At 51.5% G+C, this 26,915-nt stretch overlaps 10 protein-coding genes across 10 annotated transcripts; 2 read left to right on the top strand and 8 right to left on the bottom strand.

The window, feature by feature from the left end:
• Nucleotides 1–1,064: 1,064 nt before the first annotated feature.
• On the top strand, nucleotides 1,065–2,228 carry V2A60_009539 (neprosin family prolyl endopeptidase; the record flags this gene model as incomplete). Its single annotated transcript, XM_083260804.1, has 1 exon — nucleotides 1,065–2,228. The coding sequence occupies one exon, from the start codon at nucleotides 1,065–1,067 to the stop codon at nucleotides 2,226–2,228; it is 1,164 nt and encodes a 387-aa protein (XP_083116930.1).
• Nucleotides 2,229–2,514: 286 nt separating this feature from the next.
• Nucleotides 2,515–4,108, bottom strand: V2A60_009538 (uncharacterized protein; the record flags this gene model as incomplete). Its single annotated transcript, XM_083260803.1, has 3 exons — nucleotides 2,515–2,847; nucleotides 2,906–3,908; nucleotides 3,960–4,108. 3 exons carry the CDS (start codon nucleotides 4,106–4,108, stop codon nucleotides 2,515–2,517), a joined length of 1,485 nt encoding a protein of 494 aa, XP_083116929.1.
• Nucleotides 4,109–4,564: 456 nt separating this feature from the next.
• On the bottom strand, nucleotides 4,565–5,366 carry V2A60_009537 (fungal chitosanase of glycosyl hydrolase group 75-domain-containing protein; the record flags this gene model as incomplete). The annotated part of the gene is made up of 3 exons (XM_083260802.1): nucleotides 4,565–4,819; nucleotides 4,873–5,217; nucleotides 5,268–5,366. The coding sequence occupies 3 exons, from the start codon at nucleotides 5,364–5,366 to the stop codon at nucleotides 4,565–4,567; spliced, it is 699 nt and encodes a 232-aa protein (XP_083116928.1).
• A 1,153-nt stretch (nucleotides 5,367–6,519) lies between these two features.
• Nucleotides 6,520–7,454, bottom strand: V2A60_009536 (uncharacterized protein; the record flags this gene model as incomplete). The annotated part of the gene is made up of 2 exons (XM_083260801.1): nucleotides 6,520–7,158; nucleotides 7,212–7,454. 2 exons carry the CDS (start codon nucleotides 7,452–7,454, stop codon nucleotides 6,520–6,522), a joined length of 882 nt encoding a protein of 293 aa, XP_083116927.1.
• A 759-nt stretch (nucleotides 7,455–8,213) lies between these two features.
• Nucleotides 8,214–10,082, bottom strand: V2A60_009535 (S53 family peptidase; the record flags this gene model as incomplete). The annotated part of the gene is made up of 1 exon (XM_083260800.1): nucleotides 8,214–10,082. One exon carries the CDS (start codon nucleotides 10,080–10,082, stop codon nucleotides 8,214–8,216), a length of 1,869 nt encoding a protein of 622 aa, XP_083116926.1.
• Nucleotides 10,083–12,224: 2,142 nt separating this feature from the next.
• V2A60_009534 (uncharacterized protein) lies at nucleotides 12,225–13,004 on the bottom strand (the record flags this gene model as incomplete). Its single annotated transcript, XM_083260799.1, has 1 exon — nucleotides 12,225–13,004. One exon carries the CDS (start codon nucleotides 13,002–13,004, stop codon nucleotides 12,225–12,227), a length of 780 nt encoding a protein of 259 aa, XP_083116925.1.
• A 725-nt stretch (nucleotides 13,005–13,729) lies between these two features.
• On the bottom strand, nucleotides 13,730–14,782 carry V2A60_009533 (NAD(P)H-dependent flavin oxidoreductase; the record flags this gene model as incomplete). Its single annotated transcript, XM_083260798.1, has 1 exon — nucleotides 13,730–14,782. The coding sequence occupies one exon, from the start codon at nucleotides 14,780–14,782 to the stop codon at nucleotides 13,730–13,732; it is 1,053 nt and encodes a 350-aa protein (XP_083116924.1).
• A 1,401-nt stretch (nucleotides 14,783–16,183) lies between these two features.
• V2A60_009532 (major facilitator superfamily domain-containing protein) lies at nucleotides 16,184–17,969 on the bottom strand (the record flags this gene model as incomplete). The annotated part of the gene is made up of 5 exons (XM_083260797.1): nucleotides 16,184–16,882; nucleotides 16,939–17,165; nucleotides 17,223–17,357; nucleotides 17,426–17,714; nucleotides 17,796–17,969. 5 exons carry the CDS (start codon nucleotides 17,967–17,969, stop codon nucleotides 16,184–16,186), a joined length of 1,524 nt encoding a protein of 507 aa, XP_083116923.1.
• Nucleotides 17,970–21,261: 3,292 nt separating this feature from the next.
• Nucleotides 21,262–22,868, bottom strand: V2A60_009531 (major facilitator superfamily domain-containing protein; the record flags this gene model as incomplete). The annotated part of the gene is made up of 2 exons (XM_083260796.1): nucleotides 21,262–22,625; nucleotides 22,688–22,868. The coding sequence occupies 2 exons, from the start codon at nucleotides 22,866–22,868 to the stop codon at nucleotides 21,262–21,264; spliced, it is 1,545 nt and encodes a 514-aa protein (XP_083116922.1).
• Nucleotides 22,869–25,555: 2,687 nt separating this feature from the next.
• On the top strand, nucleotides 25,556–26,605 carry V2A60_009530 (sterol desaturase family protein; the record flags this gene model as incomplete). Its single annotated transcript, XM_083260795.1, has 1 exon — nucleotides 25,556–26,605. The coding sequence occupies one exon, from the start codon at nucleotides 25,556–25,558 to the stop codon at nucleotides 26,603–26,605; it is 1,050 nt and encodes a 349-aa protein (XP_083116921.1).
• Nucleotides 26,606–26,915: the final 310 nt, after the last annotated feature.

Raw genomic sequence — 26,915 nt, 5'->3', positions numbered from 1 at the left:
CCATACTTTCTGGCATAGACCCTCAGATGAAGTGATATCTGGCCATCGCTGCATATAAGAGGTCCACCTTGCTGAAGATATCACTGTGGGCCCAAAGTTTCTTCCTCCCTGAATGCTTTGTAGGAGGAACGCGATATCTGGCTAAAAGATGAATGAAGTGCTCTAGTAGGATGATTGGTGACTATGTGGCGTGCACGGTGTGCTGAATGCCTGCTTGACCACCGCAACCTTCTGCAACATGGCTAGAGGCACAGCCAACACTTGTCATGCAGCCGGCTTTTTGTGTCGTGCGGCGTCTCGCCTGTGGCTGACTGCCCTGCAGGGCAACTAACTAGGTATAACAGTTGTGGAGGTTGAGCAGCTATGAAGAATCTCAGCCGCCGCTTCCACTTCTTCGCATAATATTGATGCGGACTACAGCCGTAACGACCACAATCCGTCATAGTCTATGCAGAAGCACAATAGTTCTGTTCCGCCTGTATCCGCTACTGGATACCGGTGAAGTGGCTATTTTGGACCCGCCATAGAATGGTCGTGTAGCCTTCCCGATCATCCGGCTCAATCAAGCCGTTTGAGTGAACGAGATTAACGAGCACGGGCGCCACGAACGCAGGGAAAGCTCTCGCCCCAAGTAGCAAGTCACCCGGCTCGGGGCAGCTCTTCGATCCGATAGATGGTTTGCAGAGCACAGGTTCGCTAGTGTTACCGCCAGCTTGAGGGAAAGATGCAAATGCGGATCACCCGACTGCTCGGAGACAACTTCCAATGACGCTGCCCGCCACATGCATGGTCCCACAGGCGAGATGCAGAAAACGTAGCCGCCCGACCCTTCGTGCTGCGAGTCTGCGGAGCCAAACACTGGGAAGTTTGTGACCACAACTTGTCGTTGGTGAGGGATGATCTTCTCAAGGCTGGCATTGCACGATGGTAAAGCGAGGCAGTATTGGTATCCACGTGTGGAAGTCTGTGTTCCACGGTCGATCTCTATAAAAGGCCGGGAATACTGCCCCTCATTTTGCAGAATGGCTTAGCAGAAAGCTGTTCATACAGAAGTTTCCCTCAAGATGAAGTCCTTCTTTCTTCAAATTCTCTTCACTTCTACCGCTTTGGCAGCGGCAGTCCCCCTCCTGCGACAGGCTGAGGGACTTGACGTGGTCAAGACTGTGGTCTTGAAAGACGGCCAGGTCCTAGACTGGGTCCGTAGGGAGTCTCAAGATGTCAATTTTAGCCTTCCTGTCGATTGGAACTCGGATAAAAAGAGCCATGCTCTAGCAGACAAATTCAAGGGGCTGATTCCACAGCATCTGCGTGGCCCTGAAGGAACAGTCCCTATCCCTCGCCGAGGCCAAACGACTTTTCCAGAAAAGCTGTTGATGCCTACAGTGTATGCCCAATCCTCAGTCGGCGAAATGAAAACCTTGCTGTCCAATGAAGATTATACTGGGCAACATTGGTATGCCAGTACAAGTAAACAGACCAAAGTCACTGGCGGCGGCGGCGGGTTCAGCATGTTCGAGCCATTCTTGGAGACCCCACGGGAGTTTTCGCTTTTGCAGACTGCCATTGTTCGCTGGGAAGCCAAAACAGTCGAATTTGGTACAATACCGCAGACTCTCGAAGCGGGTTGGATGTACTACCCACCGCGAGGTCCCCTGCCCATGTTTTTCGTCTTCTTCAACAGCAATGGCTACCAGGGTGTTGGCGACTACATGGCCGGCTGGAACACGGAACAAAAAGGATGGGTACAGGTTGACGACTCAATCTACCCCGGAATGTCTTTTGACCACATGTCTGTGATTGGAGGCGAGCAGCATGATTTCGATGTCAAATTCCACTTAACCGGCGGCAAATGGTGGCTGACAGTCCTTGGGAAGGATGTCGGGTACTACTCGGCCGATATTTTCAGCAAAAATTCGAAAAAGGACGACACACTCGCTTCTTACGGCGACAGGATTGACTTCTTCGGCGAAGTCTACAATAGTGGTCCAAAATTGACCACCACGGACATGGGCAGCGGGAACTTTCCAGAGGCGGGGGATGGCAAAGTTGGATATGTCAAAAATATGGTGTATCTTGATGGCGACGGAAAGCAACAGATGTATGACGGGTATACTCAGGAAAGTGACTCGTCGCGCTACAGAATCAAGACATTTTTCAACTCCGGAACAAGCTGGGACTCATACGTCTACCTGGGTGGTCCAGGTGCAGATGGCGTCGTTGGGGGGTAAGCTTTTCAGAGCCATTTCGCGGAATCTGTCATATCAAAGCAAATGTTAGAAGGAGACTAGCATTTAAATCATCTACAATTTCAAGTATGGTTATCGCCCTTTGGAACGCTTGGCAAAGGGGTTGTGTGGGACCCTATTATAGGCATCATGTTGTACAAAGGACCATCGAGTTTCGGTCGCCCTCACAATATTAGGGTTGAGGCATGGTAAATTTGCAGGTTTGCGTAGCCGGTATTTTGTAGCTCAATTGCGCTCCACCAGAAAGGCAATGACCGTATTTCCATGTTCAGAGCATGTACCGGAAGCCCGGATCCAGTGCCAGGTAGGGGGAGACTCTTTCCTGCGACTGATCTTTGCTTGAATCACTACCAGCATCACCCTCATCGGCCTCTTGCAGCTGTGCCGCCTCGAGCAGTTCATTTTCCCGACGCAGACAAAAGTACAGCACCACGCAGCAAGCGATTGAGAGTAAAGTAAAGCCGCTGTTGGCTATCATCGCTGGCAGGTACTGTGGACCAGACGATTTCGGGTACATGTATGGCGAGTACACCTGTGCAATATTGCCTACCATATTGGCAATCGCGAATGCGGAAGACCGTTTCTCCAGAGGACGGGGAATCTAGAATGTCTCGTTAGTGTGCTCTGCCTCGCTCAGTGCAGATTGTATTATGACGTACTGTCGAACTCATCCATGCATACGTAATATCGTAACAGCCATATACGCCACCCAAAGCCAAAAATAGCGAAACATAGCGAGGTATCAGGCTATGGGTAGTGGCAGCAATGATGAAGCCGATTAATGCAAATGTGAGCGGGATCACAAGGTGTAGACATCTTTCTCCAAGCTTATCGCTGGAGATTGAGACAGCCAACGCAACGACTGCAGCGAATACAAATGGAGGCGCCGTCATCAGTAACGTTTGAACCTTGGTGAAGTGAAAAGTGTCAACCAACGTAGGAATGAACTGAGTCACCGCTCCTGCAGAGGTTTTGAGAACAACAATAAGTGTGAGAAGCCAGACTTTATAGTCCATCACTGCCTGCTTCAGACCTTGTAAGAGGGGACCCCGCTCCTCGTCAGCACTGCCATTGTGGGCGTGAAGACGATGGATAGCAAGCGCACGCTCTTCAGCTGTTAGCCAAACTGTGTTGGAGGGGAAATCGGGCAAGACATAAATGGAAGCGAGGCTGACCACGACAGTGGTGATTCCCTCAAGGATGAACAACCACTGCCAAGAGTGAAGACCTCGCGCGCCATCCATGCCGTATTGGATGCCTGCCCCAACAAGACCACCAAACGCGCTGGACAGCAGACTGCCAGTGTACATGATTGCTGTGCGCGTGGCCATTTCCTTGGGCGTATACCAGCTCGACAATAGCAGCAATGCGCCCGGGAAGAAGGGCGCCTCCAAAAAGCCAAGGAAGAAGCGGCAAATGACGAGCCCGGTGAAGTTGGTGACCGCTGCAGTGCAGGCGGAGACGACCCCCCACAGGGCCATGCAGACAGGCAGGTAGATGCTTGGCCGCACTCTTGTCAAGATCAAGTTGGAGGGGATTTGCAGTGCGAGATAGCCTGCGAATAGTGTCGAGATGCAAATGTTGAATTGATTCCCCGTCAGCCCAAGATGGGCCTCGATCCCCTGGACGCGGGCATTTGGCAAGGCGTTACGGTCAAGGTAACTATAGCACATGGTTAACATATCAGCTTTCCACCAAAGGCACTTGACATACTTGAGGACAATCATGCAAATCAGCACGGGCATGAGCCTGAAGTCTATCTTCCTTAGCAGCTTTCTTTCCAATGCCGCGTACGCCTCCTCTGTCGCGGGCAGCATCGCCACAGAGTCTGCTATTCGTCGACTGTTCCCGTTGCCGCTCATAGTCATTCTTCAGGTTTGGAGATGGACCAGGACCGTGGTCTCGACCCCAGCTGATGAGGGGAAGAATGCATGAGTGCAAGCGGGAGTTTCCGGCGGCCAGCGCCGCTTATGTCGTGCGAGCTCAGACACCATTAGTGCGAAATACATTTAGCTCCTCACCAGAGTCGGGAGGAGTGCTGTACCAGTTAAGCCAACTCCGCTGTTCGGCGGTGGCTTTTAGTGTGTCTTGGAGATCGCCCGGGCTTGGTGGATAGCTACCTCAACTAAGTAATTACGGGTTATGGCGCGATCGGATCTGGCTTGGCAGTGTACGGACTTGATACCAACTGGGTAGGCTGTACTGGTCACGGAGAAAGTCAAGTAGTGTATGAACTATTTACTATTTGATCTTAACATGGTCGAGAATCGCTCTTAAAGTATCGTCATGTTGTACAGGCATGACCTGCCTGTGTGCGTTTACAGGCGGCCGACCAGCTTATCACCAAGGCTCTTGATGCTCTTGGCAAAGTCGTCAGTGTTCTTGGCCTTCCAATTCGCGCCATTCTTGCCCGGAACAGTATCGGCACCAGTAAAAGCAATGTATAGGACATCTTTGGCGTCGTGGCCATTGTTGCCGGTAAGGTGCTCGTTAGGGAAGCATAGCTTGCCCATGGCCAGAGAAGCTTCGCCAGTGGAAGTACCACCGTTGGTGTCACCCCAGACGCCATAGTGCTAGAATAACCATCAATAAAAAAATCTCAAAATTGTGATTCATGATGACTTACCACCTGGCCATTGCAGACGACAGCCATCACGGAAAGAGGTTTGATGCCGTGGGCTTGCGCATTGAACGATGGAGAGCTGCCCTCGTTGCCAAAGACAACGTAGGGATGGACGTTGGCATCAAGGTCCGGGATGCCATAGGACTTGACTGTGTCCTTGAAAGCCGTCTCTCCTTGGCCACTGGGGTCATTGGCACAAGCACCACCGGTTCTGTTTGCACCATCACAGTCGATGTCCATGTTGTCGTAGCGGCCATCACCCTTCAGGAAAATGACGTTGGGAATGTCGCCGCAGTAAGATGCACCACCACTAAAGGAGCCGGACAGCTTCTTGGAGCATGAACCCGACTGGTCAAACGGCGTTAGCTTTTTCTTCAGAGGAATTGCGATCCTCTTACCTTGTGCTGGTCATAAAGGGACTTGAGCTTGGCGGGAAGTTGATACCCCGAGGCAATTGAGCCAAGCGTGGCGAGAGTGAGGACAGTAGAAGAGCGCATAGTGAATTGTATAAAGGTTTGTATAGATTATCTGATGATGTTAAAGGCTTTCAGACGAGGCGGTACAGCGTCGTTTTATAGTTTCCCTACTCTGCCTCGTGTGTTCCGGTCGGTATTTCCATGGGTACAATTTGGCGCTGTTCTAGAACCATGGAACCTTTTGATCTTTCGGGTGAGCGAATGATGGCGAAGCCGCCTTATTGAGCGCCATGTTTCATATTCTTGGAGCGTCTTCAGGCTTGGCTATTTCGATGACCAGTGTGCCCCTGGACTGAGATGCGATCATCCAAACCGGATTGGCGGAAACCAATGCTCCGTCCGGGTGGGCGCAGAATGCTTACATGGTCGCCGCCGGCGAAATATGTCCGTAGTTGGCCGAAGAGTCAGCGATTGGCTGAGTCGCGATCAGTTGGCCCATCTCTCCGCAAATATGGGCTGCTCACTGACCACAACTAGTCTCTGGGGTCAGCCGGCATTTGCGCCTCGCTACGAACGCAAATACGTGCATCTGAAAACATCTCAGCCTCTCCATCTAGTGTTAATTTACGGCTAGTAATTAAGCATGTATGTATAATTAGCTATAATAGGCTGAGAATGGGTCATAGTTGGGCTTTCACACCATGACCTTGAATTAAACCAGGCGAATAGAACTTTTATTTATGCCAAAAAAAAACACAGCTGGCCCGGGAGCAGGGGGTCTATGTAGCCGCAGAGACTCGCTGTACACAAATAAATTGCATATTGCGGATGACTTGACTCTCGGTAGCAGAGCTGAGAATATTGTCTCAAAGAGTTGTGCCTGGACCAATTTTCCCACCAATTTGCTTGCTTAGAAGCTGCAACGCTGACAATGACTCGTATGTAATATTCTTCCATAGGATCTTCTCTCGGAAATGGATCTAATCGTTATTTGGCGCTACATACTGTAACATGTGAATGCAGCACGGTGGACGACCGAAAGACCCGCTTGCCCATCTATCTGCATTCATAAAACAGCCGTCCAGAAATCTCGGATTTACCGCTGTCATAAGACTAACTAGCATAGGACTCAGGAAATCTAATGTAGTTTACTAACATGGTTGTTATTTACTGTTCCGGCCGGCCGTCCATTTGTCTCGCGCACAAACATTATCATCAGTCGCTCATGCCAATTCTAGCATTTACGGGGCCTCCAGTTGGGGATTGCGTAGCTGCCATCAGGTTTGACAATGTCAAAGGTATCCTCGCCTCTCCAGGCATGAAAAAACCAGCCCACCTTGCGGTCACGGAACCACTCACAGTTGTTGTCAATTGTCTTCCAGTACTTGATATATTGCTGGGGGCCGACGTCCGCCTTGCCGGGATTGTGGTCTGTCTTGCCCCAAGCCCACTGTGTCTCGCTGATCATGGTAGGTAGACCGACGTGGTCGACAACCCATTGCGTCTGCTTTTGAATGTATGGCCATGCTGCATCAACCTTGCCTTTGTAATCGTGATAGAACGGCATCGGGTGGATATGGGCGACGTCTGAGTTCGCCTTGACCCCCTTTCCGATGGGACCAAGGCCTTTGGAGTCACTGCTACTCATCTTGCCCGGGCGGTCCCAGTCCTCACTGATCCCGACAGGGATCTGATGGCCATTGAGATTTTTCCGGAAACTGCCCAAGTCATTTACGAAATTGTCGCCGTCCATGCCGTCACCAACAGGCTCAGAGCCAAATTCGGCAGAGTGGACTACATAAGGGGCAATAGCCTTGTACTTGGGGTTGTTGAGAACGTCGTAGATGGCCTTCTGGGATTGCTTCCAGACATTCTGGGATGGAGATAGTCAGCCACTATCCTTGTGCATCAATGCCCTTCACTTACTCCGTCACCGAAGTTGGTCCAAACCTGGAAAATGACGGCCATGTTGTTGTTGTAAGCAGCTTCAAGCGCATGCTCAAAAACGGAAGCCTGCGTGCAGACCGGGTAGTACATCCGAACAATGCTAGCACCAAAGTCTCTCTTCATCTGTTTAAAGTCCTTGTCCATTGCATCGTAGCCGTTTTCCCAAGCGTTGCAATCACCGTTCTCAAGCGGATAAGAGAATCCCTGGAAGCCATAGGCCATACTTTGGGGGCACCACCACTCATCATGGGACACGCGGGGGGGCTGGAGGTTCCCTGGTAGCTTCCCACTGCCGTACGGGAAGCAGCTGGGATTGTCACGCTGTATGGCCGAAGCGATAACAGGGATAATAGCCGTAGCGGCAAATATAACCATTGAATACATTGCGGCAAATGTTTGAACGCGATAATGTGTACAAGAAACTAAATTCGACATGAGGATGTCGAGGTCAGAGCCTTTATACTCTCCGCAGCCATTGTACACACACTAGTAAGTAAGTTAGATGGTTTTCGAAGCACTAGGTCTCATGTTTAAAGCCGAACGCACATGGCTGGCAACCATAAATTTTTCCGCCCACAAGAGAGACCCGATGATGGCATCGTGCTGACGCTCAGAAACGGCCCGATATAGATCGGCCGTAGCCTCCACATGGAGCAATTAGCTGCGAGAGAATGTAACAAGGACCTATTCAGTATACTCAGTAGATCCAGCAGTACGGCACTAGAGCTGTTTACGCCAACATGTTTGATCCAGGCATTTGGATGACATCAAAGTTACACGTAGGCACACTTCTCGCTTTATTACGCCCCCATTATGACACGAAAGGTACACCTCGTCCAGGCTTGAATAATGAATATTGTTTTATCGCTTCAACTATATACTATGTATGATATTAATGTTCATTATTTTATGCATTCGCTCATCATGCCATCTGCCGCATCGAGTTCAAAACCCTCTGGTGGCGAAGATCGGCGAAGCTGATTACAAGTCCTTGAAGTAAGCAAGCATCTCAGGGTACTTGGGGGTACCGAGGCCCGTGACGGGGTCCCAGCCAGAGGCGGCCTCGAATCCCTTGCCTTGGCAAGTACCACTGCCGCCACTCTGATCACCAGAGGTAATGTCGTTAAACATGGAGGGGTTCTTGTACAGGGCGGGGTTGATGAAGCCGAGAGGCTTCTTGCCGGCCGAAATGCGCTCTTCGTTGATGCGGTTGATGATGGCCGCAAAGATGGGAGCAGACATTGAGGTGCCGCCGTTGAGAACCTGGCGGCCGTTGATGATCATGGCACCATTGTCACCGAGAGCGGCAACATCGGGGAATCCTCGGCCAGCCTTGTTGTAAATTCCACCGCTCGTAGGGATGACACCATCCTTGGTAGAGTAGTTGGGGAAGCCAGGGTCGTGCTTGGAGAACCAGGAAGAAACAGCCGACTTCTGGTAATCAGGTTGCGGCCAGATGTTACTGAAACCACCACCACTAGCAAAGCTCTCGGTGGCAACCTCGTCATCGTCGATGGAGTTGCCCTCGGGGATGTAAACAGCACCTACGGATGTAACGTAGGGGCATGATCCGGGAGATGCAGGGTTAAAAACTTCACCGTTCTTTCCCTTGCAGTCACCGCCGTGGCCGCCGGCAACACCGCCGTCACCCGAAGAGAAGACAAGAGTGACGCCCTGAAGGCCAAGCTTCATGAACTCATCGCATTGGCGCTTCTGGTAGTTCACGGGCCAGATTGCTTCGGTGAGACCATATGAGACGGAGATGACATTAGTAGGCTTGAATGTACCACACATCTCGTTCTTGGTGGTGCCATCGACCTTGGGATCGTCACCAGTCTCGCCATAGGCGCTAGATGTGCAGTATGCGCCATCAATAGCATCAAAGAAAACATTGAAGAAGCCAAGAGTGCTCCGGCCGTTGAAATTGTCTTTCGACTGGAACAACTCGGTTCCCTGTGGGTAGATGATAGGGATCGCCATATCGAAATCGAGGGCAGCCTCGCCTTCGGCCTGGTTGGCGTCGGGCTTTTGGCCATTCCAGTCGATTAGGTCTACCTTCGGGCCAGTGCCTTTGGGAATATTAGGAGCAAAGTTCTTGTAAAAAATGTCCAAGTCTGACTGCTTATACATCTCATCGTCGCTCTCGAAAAGACCCAGGCGGTTGCTGGTGGAGTTTAGAGTAGCCTTCGGGATCTTGTACTTGTCGGCAATGCACTGCGGTGAAATGACGGTGTCGCAGTTGGCAGCCTGCTTTCCGGAGGGGAACTGCTTGAAATGGGAGGGTCTGCGCTCAGACCGTTTCGCAAACTTCTTCTGGACGGTGCCGGTAACAATTCCGGGGGCAACAAAGTCGACAACGTCAGAGATGGCGCGGGGGAGGTGATACTCATCAGCTCCGAGTTGCTGCGAGCCAGTGCTAGTATGGTCATAGATGTGGTATTTTGTTTGCAAGAGCGACTCCAGCTTCTCGGTTGTGGTCTTGAAGTCAACGAAACCTCTGCTCTTAGGCACGGAGATGTTGTCAACACCGGCCTCCTTGAGCCATTTGGTGACCTTATCGATGGAGTCGGCATCAGGAGCAAAAAGATCAGCAACCTCGTCAGCGGTGTAGTGCTTGCCGTAGTTGGGAGAGGCAGGGTCGGAAACAGCCAGAAGAAGATCCATTCCGTGCTCGAGGTTGCGCTGCTTCAGAGCAATACGGGCAGGAATCGTAGCCGCGGCATCAACCGTTTCGGTAGATTTGCGAAGCAGAGGGTGAGCCTCGCGTTTCTCGTGCTGGACATGGTCACCGAGAGGGATACCAAGGGCAGCAGCGCAAAAGGCGCTGAGGAAGATGGCTGCAATCTTCATTGTCACAACAGACGTATATTGTTATCAGCTTAAGTTGCAGGGATTTGAAGTTGAACCTTTTTCGCTTTGAGCAGAATATCCCGATGAGTTGGGACAAAGAGGTCTTTTATAGACCAGTAACGCAGAGAGGCCAGACCCATTTCACAACAATTGGTAGCTTGAGGTTCCTAGGCGGCGAAGGAGCTTGAGCCTGCGTCGATACGAGTTTCTACTTCTCTGCGGCAAGCTATTGGCTCCGTGGTTTATCGTAAGCTAGGTGATAACGAGAAGGTGTAACCACCGTGTCTACCAGGTGTCACGGTCGGGCCTTGTGACGTCAGTGGAAAGGAGGCAGTTGAGGGTTCATAAGTCCGTTTATCCGAGTGATGTTGTATCGATCCGATGTACCTTCCTAATCTGCCGGGTGCGACTGGACAGTGTGATCGATCGACGCCGGGACCGGATACGCACTGAGGTCTCCGAGGATGCTTAAACTGATATGTCCGTGTGGCTTCTCTATTACTACCGGACCAATATAAAGATGCTAGCAATGCCAAGCTGATCGTGCTGCGAGAGTTGACGATGCTCCCCGTCTTGGCATGCGGGTGTCTTGATCACAACTTCTTGGCTAGGCATCGGATCGGTCATGAATGCCAAGGCTCCTTGGCACCTGGGACATGAGGGGGAAATCCCGGTGTTTCTCGAATAGGAAGGTTTGCACTCGGTATTTTTGGGGGAAAGCATGAGGGGGTCAGTGCGACTATATCGTATCTTCAGACTAGACATCTTCATGCCTGCCTCGGTTTAGTCGGTTTTGCCAAGGACTTTGTTTCGTAACCTGTGCACCCAACGTTGCATTCCGTCGGAAATAGCCAGTAGCTAATGGATGTAGTCACTTTGTCGCATAATGAATAAGCCCATTTCCAGATCAAGGAGGTCAAAATTTGGCTCAATGGCCGTCAAGAAGACAGGGGCAAGTCACACTGGTCACTTTCTTACCAGGAGCCTGGGCAGAACAGCCAGCCCCTGGCCACTGCTGTACCAACTACATTTCACCTCAGCCCTGTTGAGTGGCACGAGTCAGCGTTTCGGCACACGGTTAGGGCAACGAGATAAAGTTCTGCCAGCAGACGCCAACCTTGCCATTAGTACGCGTCTCAGTTTGGACTATCGAGCTAAAGCTTATCAGAAGGATAGATCGTGTGCTGAGTCTGGGTAAGTCATAAGGTTAAAGCATCACTCGGTTAGTCGGAGAGTGAGCACTCCTACCTTTCAATTCCGCCCGCATAAGAAAATAGCCTGGATAAATTCCAAGATTTTCGGCTGTGTTGCTACACGGTTGCCTGTGTTAGTGCGGGCGGGAGAATCCCACAGGCCCCCTGAGGCCGCCTTTACGACTAGTGCACCCACTCACCCCTCATTCACAAGCAAGAGTCGATGACTTCTGACACCCGTGTATATCCATCTATAGCCTTAATGGGCCGATAGATTAGCAGCTTATCAAGCACCCCTCGTTGAACTTTAAGGCATCAGATCACCAGACTTTTGCTGACCGTGTGCAAATATAGATTGTGAGAAAGGACATGTATGACCACGCATCAGTGAATTAGACTGGGGCGTAGTAGCGTCACAGCGCAAACATCCAGCTCTGAAAGCATAGCCACTGCACCTTCCTTTTCTGACTCGCTAATGAACGAGCGGCTTGGCTTGCTATAGACCCTGCCCATTTCCCTGTTGCTACTCCATCGGCCGGTGCTGAGAGCACAGGCGTCAGAGAGCAAATATACAATACCAGGGCCGTGACCATGCAAATATGAATTGTTCAAACCCGTTTTACTATTGGACTCCGCTGTGAAACATGCCCGTAGAAATCTGACCTATTAACTAGTTACCAGTCTAGCTTCGCTGTTGTCTATACGAGTTGTATAATTCGTCATGTTGGCGGTTTCCTCAATGGTTGAGAAATCGTCCGATTTCGAGAAATCAGTCGACTCCGCACACAAGTCGCAAATTCTCAATGGTTTCTGCATTTTCCATAATTGCAACTACCGTTGCTTCACCACTCCGGGCTGCAGTTTTAAATCCGACTCCAACTTTAACAGTGGTCATTTCTGGCCTAGTTGTACGCTTCTTTGTAGCGCAGGCATCACTTGTACCTCAGCCTCACTTGCTAGCATCCAGCTTTTCTAAAGCATTCAGGCCACCGAGTAGCAGCTTGACCACATTAGCCTCATCTCTTTCCCTAGAAAATTTCTCCCGTCCGGCGCCTGCCCCGTCCAGACCATACTGTGCACCGAACTCGCCGACGAAGTTGTCAAACGTTGTAGCACTCTTGTCGCGGCAGATTCCGCACATGAGATGCGTAAAGCCGTCGGTGGTGAATCCTGCACGTGGAAAGAGTTCCATTACTGCGTGGTACTCGTCCAATGTGATTAGATTGTCGCCTCCGGGGCCGTTGGGGAAATACGGCCCTTGAAAATCCGCGAGAATGCCACAAGCTGCGACGGCAACCTCGGGCGCCGCGTATCTCGCAATGCTGAACGTGGTATGCAGCGCAATGACATCCCAGCACTTCTGTATGCGGTTTTTGTCCCATTTTGAGGCCTCAGGATCCTCCTCTGCGCTGAACTTGTGGATGAAGTCACGAGCAATGTTTGCCCCGTCGACTTCGAATCGCTTGTCCAAAGACAGCAGGTTCTTGGTCTGAGCCCAACCCATGTCATGCAAGATACAACTGAGAACGACAAGCTCCGTATCCAATTCGTTACCCGAAAAGGAAGGATCTTTTTTAGCGATAATGGCCGCCCAGTAGGCCGAGCGCACAGCGTGGTTGTAAGTCAACGCGTTGCAGTGCTCCTTGGCGAATGCGAGTGCCGCGTTGACGATTTTGGAGGGAGGAAACTCCACCCCAAAGCCGGAAAGATTGGGCAGCGTGTCGGCCATGATCTCAACTATACATCAAGTTCGAGAAGAATCATGAGGCTATTTGTGAAACATGGAAATTGGAGCAAGGCAGCTGGGTGTGGCGTAGGAAACTGCGATAGCGGGGTAATCTTCTACCTTCTGCAATATTCAGCTACCTAAAGCAGCAGGTTGTTATTAGGGCTTGCACTCATAACCCGATTAGCTAGTCGAGGCTATTTTCGGTGTCCAACTTACCCGGGAATAAGCGTGCCTCAGGACCAGAGCTCTATTCGTGCAATATTGAAATACTCGTTGAGGGGAGAAGCTCTCTTTCCGATACTGCAATTTTTAAGTCCATCTTTGACTTTTTGTGTCAGGCTCTTTGCATAGGATAACGCGAGTAAATGCGAGATGAGCTTCGCTGCGTCCAGGGCCGCGTTATAGTTACATTGCTTACACGTTCGAGCGAATGGGTACAGGAAATTGTTCCACACAGCGTACATGTAACCCGCAGCGCCGCAAAAAGACATTGTTTTCGCAGTTCGTGACTGGGTTTTCACAGACTACGTCCACTACTTCCATTATAAACCGTGGGCAAATACTCAACTGGAACCACGCTCAACCTTGATCATCCAGGTTCGTCGATAGTACTTTACACTGTGACCCGGATTTGGGCTCCAAAACCGAAGGAAATAACTCTTCAGATTCACATTCATTATTTCATTGCTTTACGCTGAAGCTAATAATACATATTTTACCCTTCTCTAAAGCCGGCTGGGGCTGGACAGATAGGAGTTACCGACTTGCAGCACTTGCACAGCCTCCTTGACCATGTCGTCGACAATCTTGGCCGCGGGCTCAACCGATTTGATGGAGCCAGCTACCTGGCCCATGATGTGAGGAAAGTCAAAATCACGGCCCTCATCCAAGTCGTGCTCAAACGGCACGATGCCCTTGTCGCAGAGAGCCTTGATCTCCTCGGGGCGCTTGTGCCAGTCCTGGATGTAATCGTTGACCTTGAGACGCAGCGGGCGGCCCGAGATGACGAGCGTCGGTTCCGTCTGGTCGTAGGTGCAGCTGACCACCTCTTTCTTGTGCTCGTCGCTCGTGTTACCCTCGACGGACGCGACGAAGCGCGTGCCGACCCAGACGCCGACCGCGCCGTTGACGAGCGAGGCCGCGAGGCCGCGGCCGTTGGAGATGCCGCCCGCGGCGACCACCATGGCGGTCTGCCCGCGCAGCAGCGGGGGTCGGTAGTTCTTGGCAATGTCGACGACGGCGGGGATCAGGATGGAGGTTGCGATGCTGCTGGCGTGGCCGCCACCCTCGCTACCCTGAGGAATCACCATATCGACGCCGAGGTCCAGCGCCTTCTTAGCGTGCTTGGGGTGGCCGACCATGTTCATGACGATGATGTTGGCCTTGTGGAGGCGATCGATGACATATTTGGGGGGTGTGCCGATGGCAGACACGAAGACGTGAGCGCCACTCTCAATAGTCAGGTCGATGAGCTCGTCGAGCTTGCCGTTGGTGTAGTCGTGGTTGGTCTTGCGTGCGCCATCACCAATCTTTGGAAGTGCCAGGTCGATGCCCCATGGCAGGTCAGGGCTCTTGAGTAGCGACTTCATCTCTGCAATGATCTCGCGTAGCTGGTTCGGAGAGTACATGATGCCACCGATAACGCCTAGGCCGCCTGCGTTTGACACGGCCGCTGCCAGCTTGCCGCCAGCAACGTGGGCCATGCCCGCCAGGATGACGGGATGCTTGATACCCAGGCGGGTGGTAAGGGGCGTGGTGATGGGGCCGGTAGGTGCCATGGCTAACAACGTAGAATGAAGGGGTTGGGTGAATAGGGCTGACAAGCAGGAGTAAAGTCCAGTCTCTTGTGTGGTTCCCTGCCAGACATATATATATTCGGCGGCCTCGGAGGCGGTTATATGGTCTGGCACTAGTTACGGAGTATTTTGCAGTCGTCTCACAGCGGCGGTGGCGCTACCTACGAGCGGGAAGCTAGGGGCACCGAGGCTCGGCTACTTGCCATTGTTGGGGAAACACACTCCACGTTTTACCCCGCGCTGTAAGTAGAACCGGAGTGTGGGGGAGTGAACTGAATCCGTGGCCGTCCGCTGTTAATCAAGCGCCGCTTACTGGCTGCCGACTTTGCCATTTCGGCATCTGAGATTATGGTAGACTGAGCATAGAGGGAGCGTTCTTGCATTTTATACAACAAGGGATATGCATCGTGAAATTGGCATTGCAACAACAGCCTGAGCGGCTCGGCCCACTGGAGGAGCGGACGATGCTGGTCGTGTGCGAAACTTACATAGGCGGTAGTGTAGCAACATAGAGCTGCTTCAGCCAAGCGTGAGGACAATACTGAAAAGTCATCTCCATGCAATTGAAGTGTGATCCTGACCTTTACTAGTTTCTGCACTGGCACTTTTGAAGTTGTACCACCTGGTGGTGCGCTGGTGAGAGTATGGCATTGGGCTCTAGGCTTGGCGCAGGCACCCAGCGGAAAGGCGTGTCAATCATGGCCCTCCTTGGGACCCATTTCTCTCGTTGCGTAAGACCAAAATAGAAGAGAACGCTTTCACCTCCCTGAACTATTGAATAGCGATCGCCCAACATCTTTCGTAGCTATTGATTCTGCTTCATCGTATCTTTACGACCGCTTCGGATCGAGGTTGCTAGTTTGATCGACCGATATGGCTGAACCAGTAGGTTCTGGAGATGGCAATGCCCCCGGTTTTTGGGGGGGGGGGGGTTGAAGGGCGCAACCCGGGCGCACAGCTTTCCATGGAGACCCCAGTCACCAGCATTGAGCACTCACAACATTTCTACACGAGACTCCTTGGCTAAGAGTTTGAAAGCATGATTCATGGGGGCTGGGTGGTGGGAGAAATCTGTTTTTCTCTTCTTTTCTTTTTTTTCCCTTTTTTTGTTTTACAAATGCTGCTAAGTCTTTAAGGTGAAAATGTGCGTCTGTTCAGCGCAAGAAAGAAAGGGTGTATCCGTGCTGATTTCTCTGTGACAAGGCCCCTGATGGAGGTCTTGAAAGGAAGTGCCCCGTTGCGTATTTTCTCGATCTTGATGACAATTTTCTAGCTCTTTAGTCACAGGTGTAGAACTTGTTACAATAACTTTACATTAGAAGCTTATGCGCAGCGTGGTATCTCAGAGACAAGTAACTCGATGGTGATAGGTATTTTCCTTCTTCACTCCGTCTTATCGGCGACACTCTTCTCCACGACATTCTCCGTCTGGCCGACGGACGCTTCCGAGTCAGTTTTTCCCAGGCCAAGTTGGGATACGTCCCAGCCCTTGCTCTCAAGATACTGCCGGAACTTGCGATCTTCCTCGGAGATGGTATCCTGGCCAACGTTGGGCAGACAGAAGAAGGCGACGGCGGCAGAAAGGAGAGCGAGACTGGAAGCAACCCAAAAGGGGTACTGAGCAGATTGAGTTTTGCTGTTACCGGCTTTCTCGATGGCAGGGAAGGCATATGTACCAACAAAAGCGCCGATTTTGCCAATAGCGGCGGCAATGCCATAGTAACGGCCACGAACTCCAGTAGCGCAAGTCTTGGCAGCCAACAGACCGATATTGTTTCCAGGACCAAGCTCGCCCAGAGCCTGGAAGATGCCGTAAACGACAGCAAATGCGGCAACATGCTTCGAGATGGAGCTGTAGACGCCGGCCATGATGTAGCCCACAATGGCCTGGGCAGAAACACCAAAGATCAGGGCATACTTGGGTCCAATCCAATCACTGACAAAAGCGCCCAATATGGTTCCTGGGATATAAAATAGATTGATGACGGTGTTCCAGCCGAAAATCGTCGTCAAAGGTGCGCCCTTGGGATAGATCGAACTCAGAATATCGGACGAGTAGATGCCAAAGGCATATGAGGAGAACTGTGAGAAAAACCATTAGCTGAAGACTACAGACAGTCAACTGCGGGGGAGCTCACGTCGTAAAGGAACCAAATGATAGAAACAGCAGCTAATCTGAACCAGTAGTATTTGAGGACGAGGGAGTATGGAGTAGCGCGGCGCATAGACTCCTTGGCAAATTCTTCGGGCTCTTTGAGACGAAGACGGAGGACAAAAAGAATCAGCGGAAAGACGACACCTATGCCCAAGCTGGTACGCCAGATGGTTTCGTAGTGGCCATTGTGGGCAGCGGCGGCGACAACATCTAGAATGACTAGTCAGCGAGAAAGCGCTGCAGAGAGGATAGGCATTCTAAGCGTACATGGAATAAAAGCGCCGATAACGAAGCCGACATCGATCATGGAGTTGGTAAAGAGAATGAACCAACGGTTGCGAGTGCCGCGCTTGAGTTCGCCAGTGGATTCGGCGCAGCCAACACTGCCAGCAGGATATTCACCTTTGAAGCAGGGGTTAGTCAGGTTCTTGTTCTGCGGCCAGGTTTAATTTCGAATCTGGGAGCTGTACCTCCAATGCCGATGCCAACAAAAAAGCGCCAGGCGGCCAGCATGTTGAACATGCCAACGGCATCGCCATGCCAATAGGAACCGGCGGCGAGGGCGGTGAAAACGATGAGAATAGCCGTTGAGGTGACGAGCGAGTGCGATCGCGACCAGTGATCGGAGGTGAAGCCAAAGACCAGCTGACCTAGAACGGTGCCAGCGAATGCGACACTGGCAACGACGCCTTTTGCCCGCGAATTGTCAAAGGTGGCGCCGTATTGTCTTGACAAGGCGGTGTTGACAGAGCCAATGACCTGAACAAGGACAAAGGTTTAGTTTAGAGAGGGGAGAATGGATTTCAGATCAAGAAAGACGAGGCGCAGAGAAGGACATACGTTATTAATGTAGCCGTCGGAGAAGAGACCAGCACCACACGCAAAGACAGGCAAGGCGGCCTGGAAGAACGACTTGCGCTCAAGAGCATCCTCGATATTGTGTTTTTGTAGGTCCTCGGGCTGGTCGCCGGAGTCGACGACGGGAACACCCTTGGAGGCTTGAATCTCAGCCATGACTGCGGGCGCTGATTCGCACGATTCCTGTTGCAGTCGCAAGGTCCGTGGAGGTGTGAAGCGGAGGAGATGCTGATGTTCGTGGCACAAAGGCAGACCGCGGTTCGGATGATCGAACTTGAAGCCAGAGAAAAATCGGTAGAAACAAGAAGGAGGGGAAAAAAAAGTTTAGAAGGGCTACATGGGCTAGAGGGGGACTTTTTGAAGGAAAAAAAAAAAGATTGACGCACTGTAATCTGACAGCAACAGAACCCGAACGGTTCGGGTGCAGACTTAGGGCGGAAGACGGGCTCAGACTAACTAGTGAGACGGTGACCCCAGGCCGGACATGGTGGGGGGGTGAGAGGCGTTCGGCCGGGGCAAATGAGAGTTCGGGGATGGGCGATGCGGGCGGGTGGCCAGGACGGGTTGAACAGGCCGACCTGCAGCGAGTTCAAGTAGTGTTAGGGGCTGTTGATTCGTTACAGGCATTCTCCTTTCAATGTCCTCGTGGCTGGCCTTGGCATCCTGCCCCGAGGTGGTAGGTATATCGAGGCTTGTTGCTCGCGGACCTGGATAATAGCGGGGAAGCCGAACTCATCTGCACGCCAAGAAGTGCCACGGCGTTTTTCGTAGTCGGCCGACAACGAGCTGTCCCAGGCGACGGTGACAGACTGAACAAGACAAGATTGAGGCGTGCGTATTTTCTTACATGTCTGCCAGCGACCAATTCAGGTCACCGAGAGAGGTTATAGATACGGATACAGAAAATGCCAATAAAAGCGCGTCTAGACTCTCTTGCTGACCCCCCCCTTGGACTGCTGCACGTGGGCGTAACCAGTGGTTGCGATGACGCCCAGCACCTCGTAAGTGGACTTGGGAGAGGGTCCTTGACCACTTTTGAGTGTCGGCTGCGAGGGGGGAAAGCCCGGAACTTTCGCCGTTGATGGATCGGTCTGCCCGACGCCTCCTGGAAGCCACCTGTGCCCGCCTGGTCAACCCCCGGCAGCAACTGCAAAGGCAGCAGCCAACACGAAGAATTCTGGAATTGATTCGGTGGGTGGAGTACGAAAGCCTGCAAGCCTGCAAGCCACCAGTGTGGGGAAATCCTCCATAGCTACTGTTTGGCCGTCGTGGCCAGGCAGGCTCTCAGCTCTCTGGCAATCCGGCAAGTCTTCCTAAGCCATGCCACAGCCTGTTTGCCGCTGGCAGCCGTTGACGTTTGGTTATCTGGCCATTTTGTTATCGGTCCTTGCTCCACTGGAAACCCAGAATCCACTGTCGCGTGTCTCTAGTTATTGTGTTCTAGTACAGCTTGTTGGCAATAGCGCCGACCAACTATGCCCACGTTGCCAGGACTGTACGGTGAAATAAGCCACCAACAGGACCGGCTGCTCTCACAATTTACCTGTGCTGGTGAGTAGTTCCCACCTCTGGCGCGTTTCACTCCTTGCCTCTTGAGAGCGTTTTAATGCAGATCAGCATGGCGCGCCAATACAAAGCTGCTTCCTGGTGGCCCTCGGACGAAGAAACTGCTTTGCAGTACAGAACAGAGCAGGCCAAGCCTGCATGAACGCGAGTAAGCACACCGAAGTGTGGCTTTTGGTACGAGAAAATATGCTCCATATCAATCTGCTTTCATTTGGCACGTGCCATGGCAATTCGGAGGTCGTCCGTTTACTTTACGACCTTTCTAGGCAAGTCATTTAGGTCACTCCCACGTCGTGCCTTGATGCCAAGCTTGCAGATTTATTCCCGTTTGCCATCCCCGATGGTCATCTCTTGGCCGCCTCCGTCTTTCCTTGGCGCTGCACATGCCTGCCTTCAGTGGCTGACGACGAAAATTGGAGCTGAGAGCTGGACCTCATCAGTAGCGCCAGCTTCCGCTGAAAGGTCAACACCTGAATTCCCGGCTGGTTCTGCCCGGTAGGATGTTTGGATGTATAGTCGCATAGGCTAGCGCAAATATGGCCTGATGGTTTTCATTGGCCTCTGGAGTAGGATGAAGACAATACTTCGCTGTATACTCATCAAGCCAGGATGTTGACGCAGGGCGTAACTTCACAAGGAACCTATGGGGGATCAATTGTACCTGTGATTTAGAGCAGGCTCTGATTTCATAATACCGCAATCACAAATGAGACAGCACCATATGCTGTGCTACCACCAACTACAGCCGCAATTGAGGAGGCTTGAGGGCCATTGTTGCTTGAACCAGTCTCTGTAAAACATCCTAAAGCAAATAAAAGAGGAGATTAAAAAAGCAATTGCATATATATATATATATATATATTACCAATGGACTGCCACCATCTTTTCTGCAACGCTAATTATGAAGGTGGTAATCTTCACGAAACCCAGTTGGCTCGAGTTCCTTCATACTTGGTAGTGTCGAGTGGCCCATCCAGAGCGACCTTGGCGCTCCCCTAGTGGTGCAGCAACACAGCGCTGCCCGTAGCGGCACGGATATACTCAGTAGAGCAGGCAGGACCGAATTTAGCACCGAGCGACAGGTCGCTTTATTTAGGCACGTTAGAGCGCCAGGTGCTCTCAATTTTGGGCCCGGCGAACCGAATGTCTCTTGTTGGCATCTCATTGCCCCTCGGCGCGCAGTCTGCTGGCTGCAGCAAGGTTTTGGTTTGCGAAGAAGCTCACGAAAACGATCCTCGACACTCTGCAATCCACATTCCGGGAAAAGAGCGTTTGCTCCGCAGAAGCTCTGTAACTCCTTGTCGTCGGTTTGTCATTGGCCGTGGCATAGGAATAGTGGCAGCGACGTGTATACGGGGCAACTTTTTCAGGCACGATCGTACGACTCCGCGCTGGTTTTATCTGGCGTTAGATATCTGAGTGATATTGCTTCAAAAGGCATCGCGGCTGCCCGCTCGAGTCACATTCGTGTGTGTTGTGGGTAGTGCGATGCAGAAGTGACGTCTCTGTGCTAGTCAGACTTGCTCTATACGAAATTAGCCCGCTCCCGTACATCATTTCACTCGAGATCAGAATTTAGAACCCTGTTTATATGAGGCTCGTCTATCGAGAGTTACCGGAGTCCAGCTTCAAGATCTTAACAGATTGCACCAGTTGACGTACATTTATAAATAAGGAAGCAGCAGACGCAAGAAACAGCTAGCCTTTCACTGTTAGGGAGAAACGCTGTGAGAGTACGAAGGGTGTCTTTGGGAGACATTAGGATCGTGCGAGACTGAAAACTGAGGCGTGCTTGGTCTATTCTATCCTAGTCTATATGAAAGCAATACTCCGTGCAAATGCATAGATAAAAAGAGCAGAATCGTCTACTGATTCTGTGCCGTTATTGCTGCACACCGCGCCGTTTGAACAAAAATATGATGCACGTCCCCATGCCCAACCCCGCCAGGCCGATGCCCGTGTACAGGCCCGAACGAAAGCCATTCAATCTGTCGTCCAAAGAGTCGGATGAGCCTCGCACATTTACTTCGATGGTTCCTGCAATACCAACTCCTAGGGCGATGCCATAATTCACGACCGTATTGACAAGACTAGCTCCGATTCCCTGGTGTTCTTTTGCGACTGCATTCGAAAGTGTAAGTGTCGCAGCGGGGAAGCTCATGTCCATGCCAAATGGCATTACCAGCATAGCAACAAAGATCTGGCCCCAGTAGATCTGATGTGCAGGGGTCAATGCCGTAAGAATGATGCCAATAGTAAACGCTGTCAACGCAAGCATCATGACGACCGGTGGGCGAACCTGCAGCGGGCCCAGAAGTTTGCCAGTGATGAGGGCGGCGACTCCTCCGGCACAGATAGCAGGCGCGAAATATGCTGCTGTGACAACTGGCGGCAGCCCGCGGATATCTTCAAGTATTTGGACCAGGTACAGCGTCCAAACACCGAATGTTGCCCAACCACAGACGAGCGCAGCGAGGACGAAGCAAATGTCAGGCTTAAAGGCATCAAAAGGCAGTAGAGGAAACTCGCTAATCTTGAGCTCCATATACGCGAACGCTCCGAAGAGGAGCAAACCAAGAATGAGGGTCACAATGACTGTTGGTGTCCCCCACCCGCTGATCGGTGCTTGTGTCCACGCAAAGTTAAAGAGGACGAGCGCGATGACACCGACGGCGGCAGCAGGTGCGTCCAACGCTGCGATCCATTGCCGTAATGAGCGCGGGCTTTCTTTTCGTTGAGGTGGCTTTGGGATGATGAAGTATGCGGCCGCGGATAACAGGGCGAGCCAGATGGACATGGCCCAAAGAGCCCACGGCCACCATGCCATGGCAAATAACGATGCGAAAATGCCGCCGCACACACCCCCAATAGGTGCTACAGCACCAAAGCACGCAAACACCATTGCCTTGCGGTGACCCGGCGGATAGGCCGACCCGAAGATAGCCAGGGCGTTGGGTAAGCAAAGTGCTGGGCCGATGCCTTGGAGGACCCGGGAGAAGACCGCAAGGGTGAAGTCGGAGTAGACGCTGAGGCCAGAAACAAGTGACCAGAGAGAGAACCAGCCGAAGCCGACGATGAGCATGTTTTTGTATCCGAAAATATCGCCGAGCCGTCCAGAAATGAGGATAAAGGTGCCGACCGTCAACGAGTAGCCAGCGACGAGCCACGCCAGCTGGGCAGGGTCTGTAACGCCAAAGGTGCTGCCGATTTGTCGCAAGAGGACCAAAGTCCCCATGTAGGCGGCCTCTGTATGATGCACACGATTAGCAGAGATAGAGACTGAGAACGACAACCCAGCGGCATCTTACGGGTGCAGAATTGGGCCATGCAGACAACCGCAACGAAGAGCGCCTCGCGCACCCTCGACATGGACGATGAGATCCATGCAGACTCGGCAATCGAGGGCGCCTTTGCCGCCGCGCTGCCGCTAGAATCATCGTGCGTGTCGCGATTCGACGCGGGCAAGGCGAGGCTGTGCTTTTCTGTCATGCTTCCGTGCTGAACATTAGACGGCCATTGTAGCGTTGCATGATGGAGATGTCCAGAACTACAGGGAGTTAAATCCGAGCTGGCGGTGTCAGTATCGACCCGATTATTTACTCAGGAGAATGAATCGTTGGTGGGTCGGAAAACTGATCAGTAAAGAATTATCAATCATGGGCCAAGCCGGCTATCCCACCAAGGGCCTCGAGAGATAAAGCCTGATACGGGACCATTTGTTGTCCAGGGAGCTCATGGGTATCTATTATGATTTGTTCGGTGTGCCTATCTAGGCCTTTTCTCAGAGAAACGTAATTCTCTGCTCTCTGAGTGATTCAGTTGTGAATTTTCCGACTAGATGTAACCAAAGTCGGCGGGGGGCTCACAGGCTTTCCCGTTTTGGGGCAAGACCTGCGCATTGCTAGATTGAATGAAAGATGTCCGAATGCGTGGGCAAAGTAACGTCTACCACCCAGCACCACCACCCACTTGTCGCCAGAGAACGCAGACTCATTTTACAATGACATGACAGAGTTAGTAGGAATCCAAATAGTATCGAAGTACTAATATCTAATAGTAACTTGAATATATTCTACAGAAAGTATTTTAGGAAGAACCCTAGAGTATCAAAAGTGGACATGCTACCCTGCCGAGAAGTGGGTAGCCGACCAACCAACATAACCTCGAGTCCAAGAGAGAAAAGCACAATGAAAATGAGCGAGCATAAACATGTATTTGCCGCAGTGTGGTGACCAAATTACCAACAACGTCCAACTTGTCGTATCGCGGGGGGAGATCCTCCAGTTCGCGCAGTTTACGGCCACCCAGGGAATCGCTTTTTGTTATCTTCTCTTTCTTCTTCCTAGGGTTTGGTCTGACGAACTGTGGGCGAATTTATGGCCATTTCAATGAGGTTCATAAGCTACCTTCGTACGTAGTTCTATTCGACTGTCAATCTTTGAGGATGAGTGTGGCGTTACATATCTCCAAGTGCCACAGCAGCTGCTATAGCGCTCCAAAGCAAGGTGACCAGTGGTTCCGCCACTTGGTTATACATTTTCCGCTCAAAGAGAAAAACAGTATACCTAAATCGATCATCTATTCCAGAGCATCATAGCGGGTGGGGTAGCATTTGCGCAATACTGAGCCTATGAACGGGTTCCAGGTCCTCAGGGCAAAGGTTATGCCTCTCTATCGTCTCATTCATACCCGCGCATCGCTAGAGAGTTTTAGTTGGAACTTTCGACTCATAGTGGGTAGAATACCTTTGATGAACAATAAGAAACATCTCAACGAACGATAGAAGGAAGCCTGGGTCAGAGCACCTTCGCGATGGCTCGGAGGGTAGCTCAGCACTCAGTATACAAGCAAGGTCACAGTTACAATGCCACTATCACATGCTTGAGACTTCCACCCCTGCCATTGGCTAAAGTTGTCTCGTTTGCTCTGAGGTTGAGTTCATCCTCTGGCGTCCACATACCTGGCGTGACTGTGGTTCTGGCGTTGGGCCTGGGTCGGGGGCTCAACAAAAGTACGGGCTAGGGACACGGAGACAAAATAAAATTGCTCTGATTACAATATCTTGTGAGCTGTGACATGTGAAACCCTTTTGAGACAGCATATGTATTTAACTTTTTGTTCGGCGCAAAACAGTTTTCGCACAATTGCGTGACGCCATGGCGTGAACTTCCCTTTGTTGAAGTTGAAGAAGCTCGGGGAGCAGCGAGCTATGAGATATCAGCTCTTCAGTTGTTGCGGTAAAATTACCGGCTACCCCATTGGAATACCTGCAGCATGCTGACTTTGGCTGTGCACCGGCGCTGTTAGGCCTCTGCGTTTTACAAAATGAAAGACATGGTAGGCTCAGTCGCAGAGACTTTTGACAATTATAGGCTTTGCGGTTTTACTGCGCAACTCTTGATGGCCTTACTGCGTTGCAGTGAATAGATATTAGCTTTTGAATAACGAGTGATGAGGGCAGTCTATCGAACACATGTGTGCTTCAACGGCAGACCCCATACACTTTGTGGTCTACACCACATGCTGACATTATATCATATGCTCGAGTGGAACGTGCGCTGCCAGCCATTGATGCTGTTGCAACGGAAATCTGAGCAGGTGCTCCACGGTTGGCATATGTAAGTAGTGGTGACGTACCTTGGAAACGGGGGGCAAAAGGTAGACATTTCGCCGACTCCGGTTGACTTTATTTCGGATTCGAGTAGCTCAGCATACCAGCCCAGCCTTAGCAAATCCGGGGCACCACACCCAACCAATGCATTCTAGTCAAAGCTAATTATGGGCCAAACAATCACAAGCCAGCCGAGGGCTGTAGGTTGGAGTGCGGGGTTGACGGAGAAGCCTGCCCTTACCCAGGCTGTGGTGGGTCGCTGCAAGGGCACAGACTGCAACTCATACCAGTCACAATGCGAGAATTGTGGCCAAGGGTGTAAGGTTTTCATGTGACGGACTCGCCGCCATCAGACCCCGTTACCGAGTGCGGCAATGGCGTGGGGAATCGCGGAGGGGGCGGTTGTGGGAAGTGAGACCTGAGACAACATAAGAACCTGGGCAAGCCGTTCCACTGCTTTTATCTATCTTTCAGCCACGTTTCTTTGCGCCTCTCACGAACACCAGCAACAAGAAAAGTAATAGACGTTACACGGCGCACTCTATTGTATGTGTACTCGTTCATCATGGCGACTATCGGGCGGAATCCGAAGGACTCGATGAAGTCGACATGGCGCACTGCCGATCGCAGCGAGTGGAACGTTGCTCACTGGTTCTATGAGCTGTTCGACCTTCATCTCATCGACTTGGACACACAAGTACCTGTTCACGACAAGAGCGACAAGATGCCGTATGTGCCCGAGCTCTCCATGCATCGATGGATCCTCACACATGCTGCTGTCCCAGTCGCGATCCAGCAGGTCTACTGCATGTACACTGGGCATAACCTGAGTCCCCTCGCTACGTTTTTCTTGTACTCGGCAGCTTTCAAGTTCAATGCGATCCGCCATCTCAAGGGTCTGCGTGCAATGGGCCAGCAAGTCGGCTTTCTCGATGGCGACGAGCACGATCGTGATGGCGTACCCGACATTGGTGTCTTCAAGGTCTTTCTCTCTCTGATATACACGTCCATCTCACGACCGGTCTTCACCGTCCTTCTCACCTACCGCGCTGCCGTTACGCCGCAAGACGTCAATTGGGCATGGTTACCTTTCGAAATTGGATTCTATGGCATCATTCTCGACTTTTGGTTCTACTGGTACCACCGTCTTATGCACGATGTTTCATTCCTTTGGAAGTACCACCGTACCCATCACTTGACCAAGCACCCTAACCCGCTCCTTACCCTCTATGCCGATACCGAGCAGGAGATTTTCGACATTGCTGGCATCCCGATCATGACTTGGGCTACCATGAAGCTGATGGGATTCCCCATGAGCTTCTATGAGTGGTGGTTCTGTCACCAGTATGTCGTCTTCGCTGAGCTTGCTGGCCACAGTGGCCTCCGTCTGCTCGCCAACCCTCCCAGCACTTTCACTTGGATCCTCAGAATGTTCAATGCCGAGCTTGTCATCGAGGACCACGACCTGCATCATCGAAAGGGCTGGAAGAAGAGCGGTAACTACGGAAAGCAAACGCGCTTGTGGGATGTCATCTTTGGAACTTGCAAGGACCGTATCGAGACGGATATGGACAAGATTGACTGGGATAATCCCATTGCAATGCCTATAATTTAGGCCATTCGGATCAGCCATTTGGGAGGGATAGGTCGCGTTCTTGGCGACAGGTTTTAAAATGCTTTTGACTTAGCGATTGGGTGGCATTTTGGACAAGACATGGAGCTACCATGCATGTGAAGCGGTTGCTTATCATAGATCTTTTCAAGAATATATATCTAGAAAAAAAAGCATTCATCATTACCCACAATGAAGCTAGTGAACTCTTCCCTGATGTACCAGCGACCCTGTTTTTGCTGGAAATAGTCATGCCGTGGCCGACTGTGCTCTCTTGGTGTTTGCATCTCAATTCACCCACGAATGTCTTGCG

Source organism: Cordyceps javanica, chromosome 7 (assembly GCF_051103115.1).
Source record: "Cordyceps javanica chromosome 7, complete sequence".
NCBI lineage: Eukaryota > Fungi > Ascomycota > Sordariomycetes > Hypocreales > Cordycipitaceae > Cordyceps > Cordyceps javanica.
Note: the sequence above shows the minus strand (reverse complement) of the source record. Positions and strands in the feature narration are given on the sequence as shown.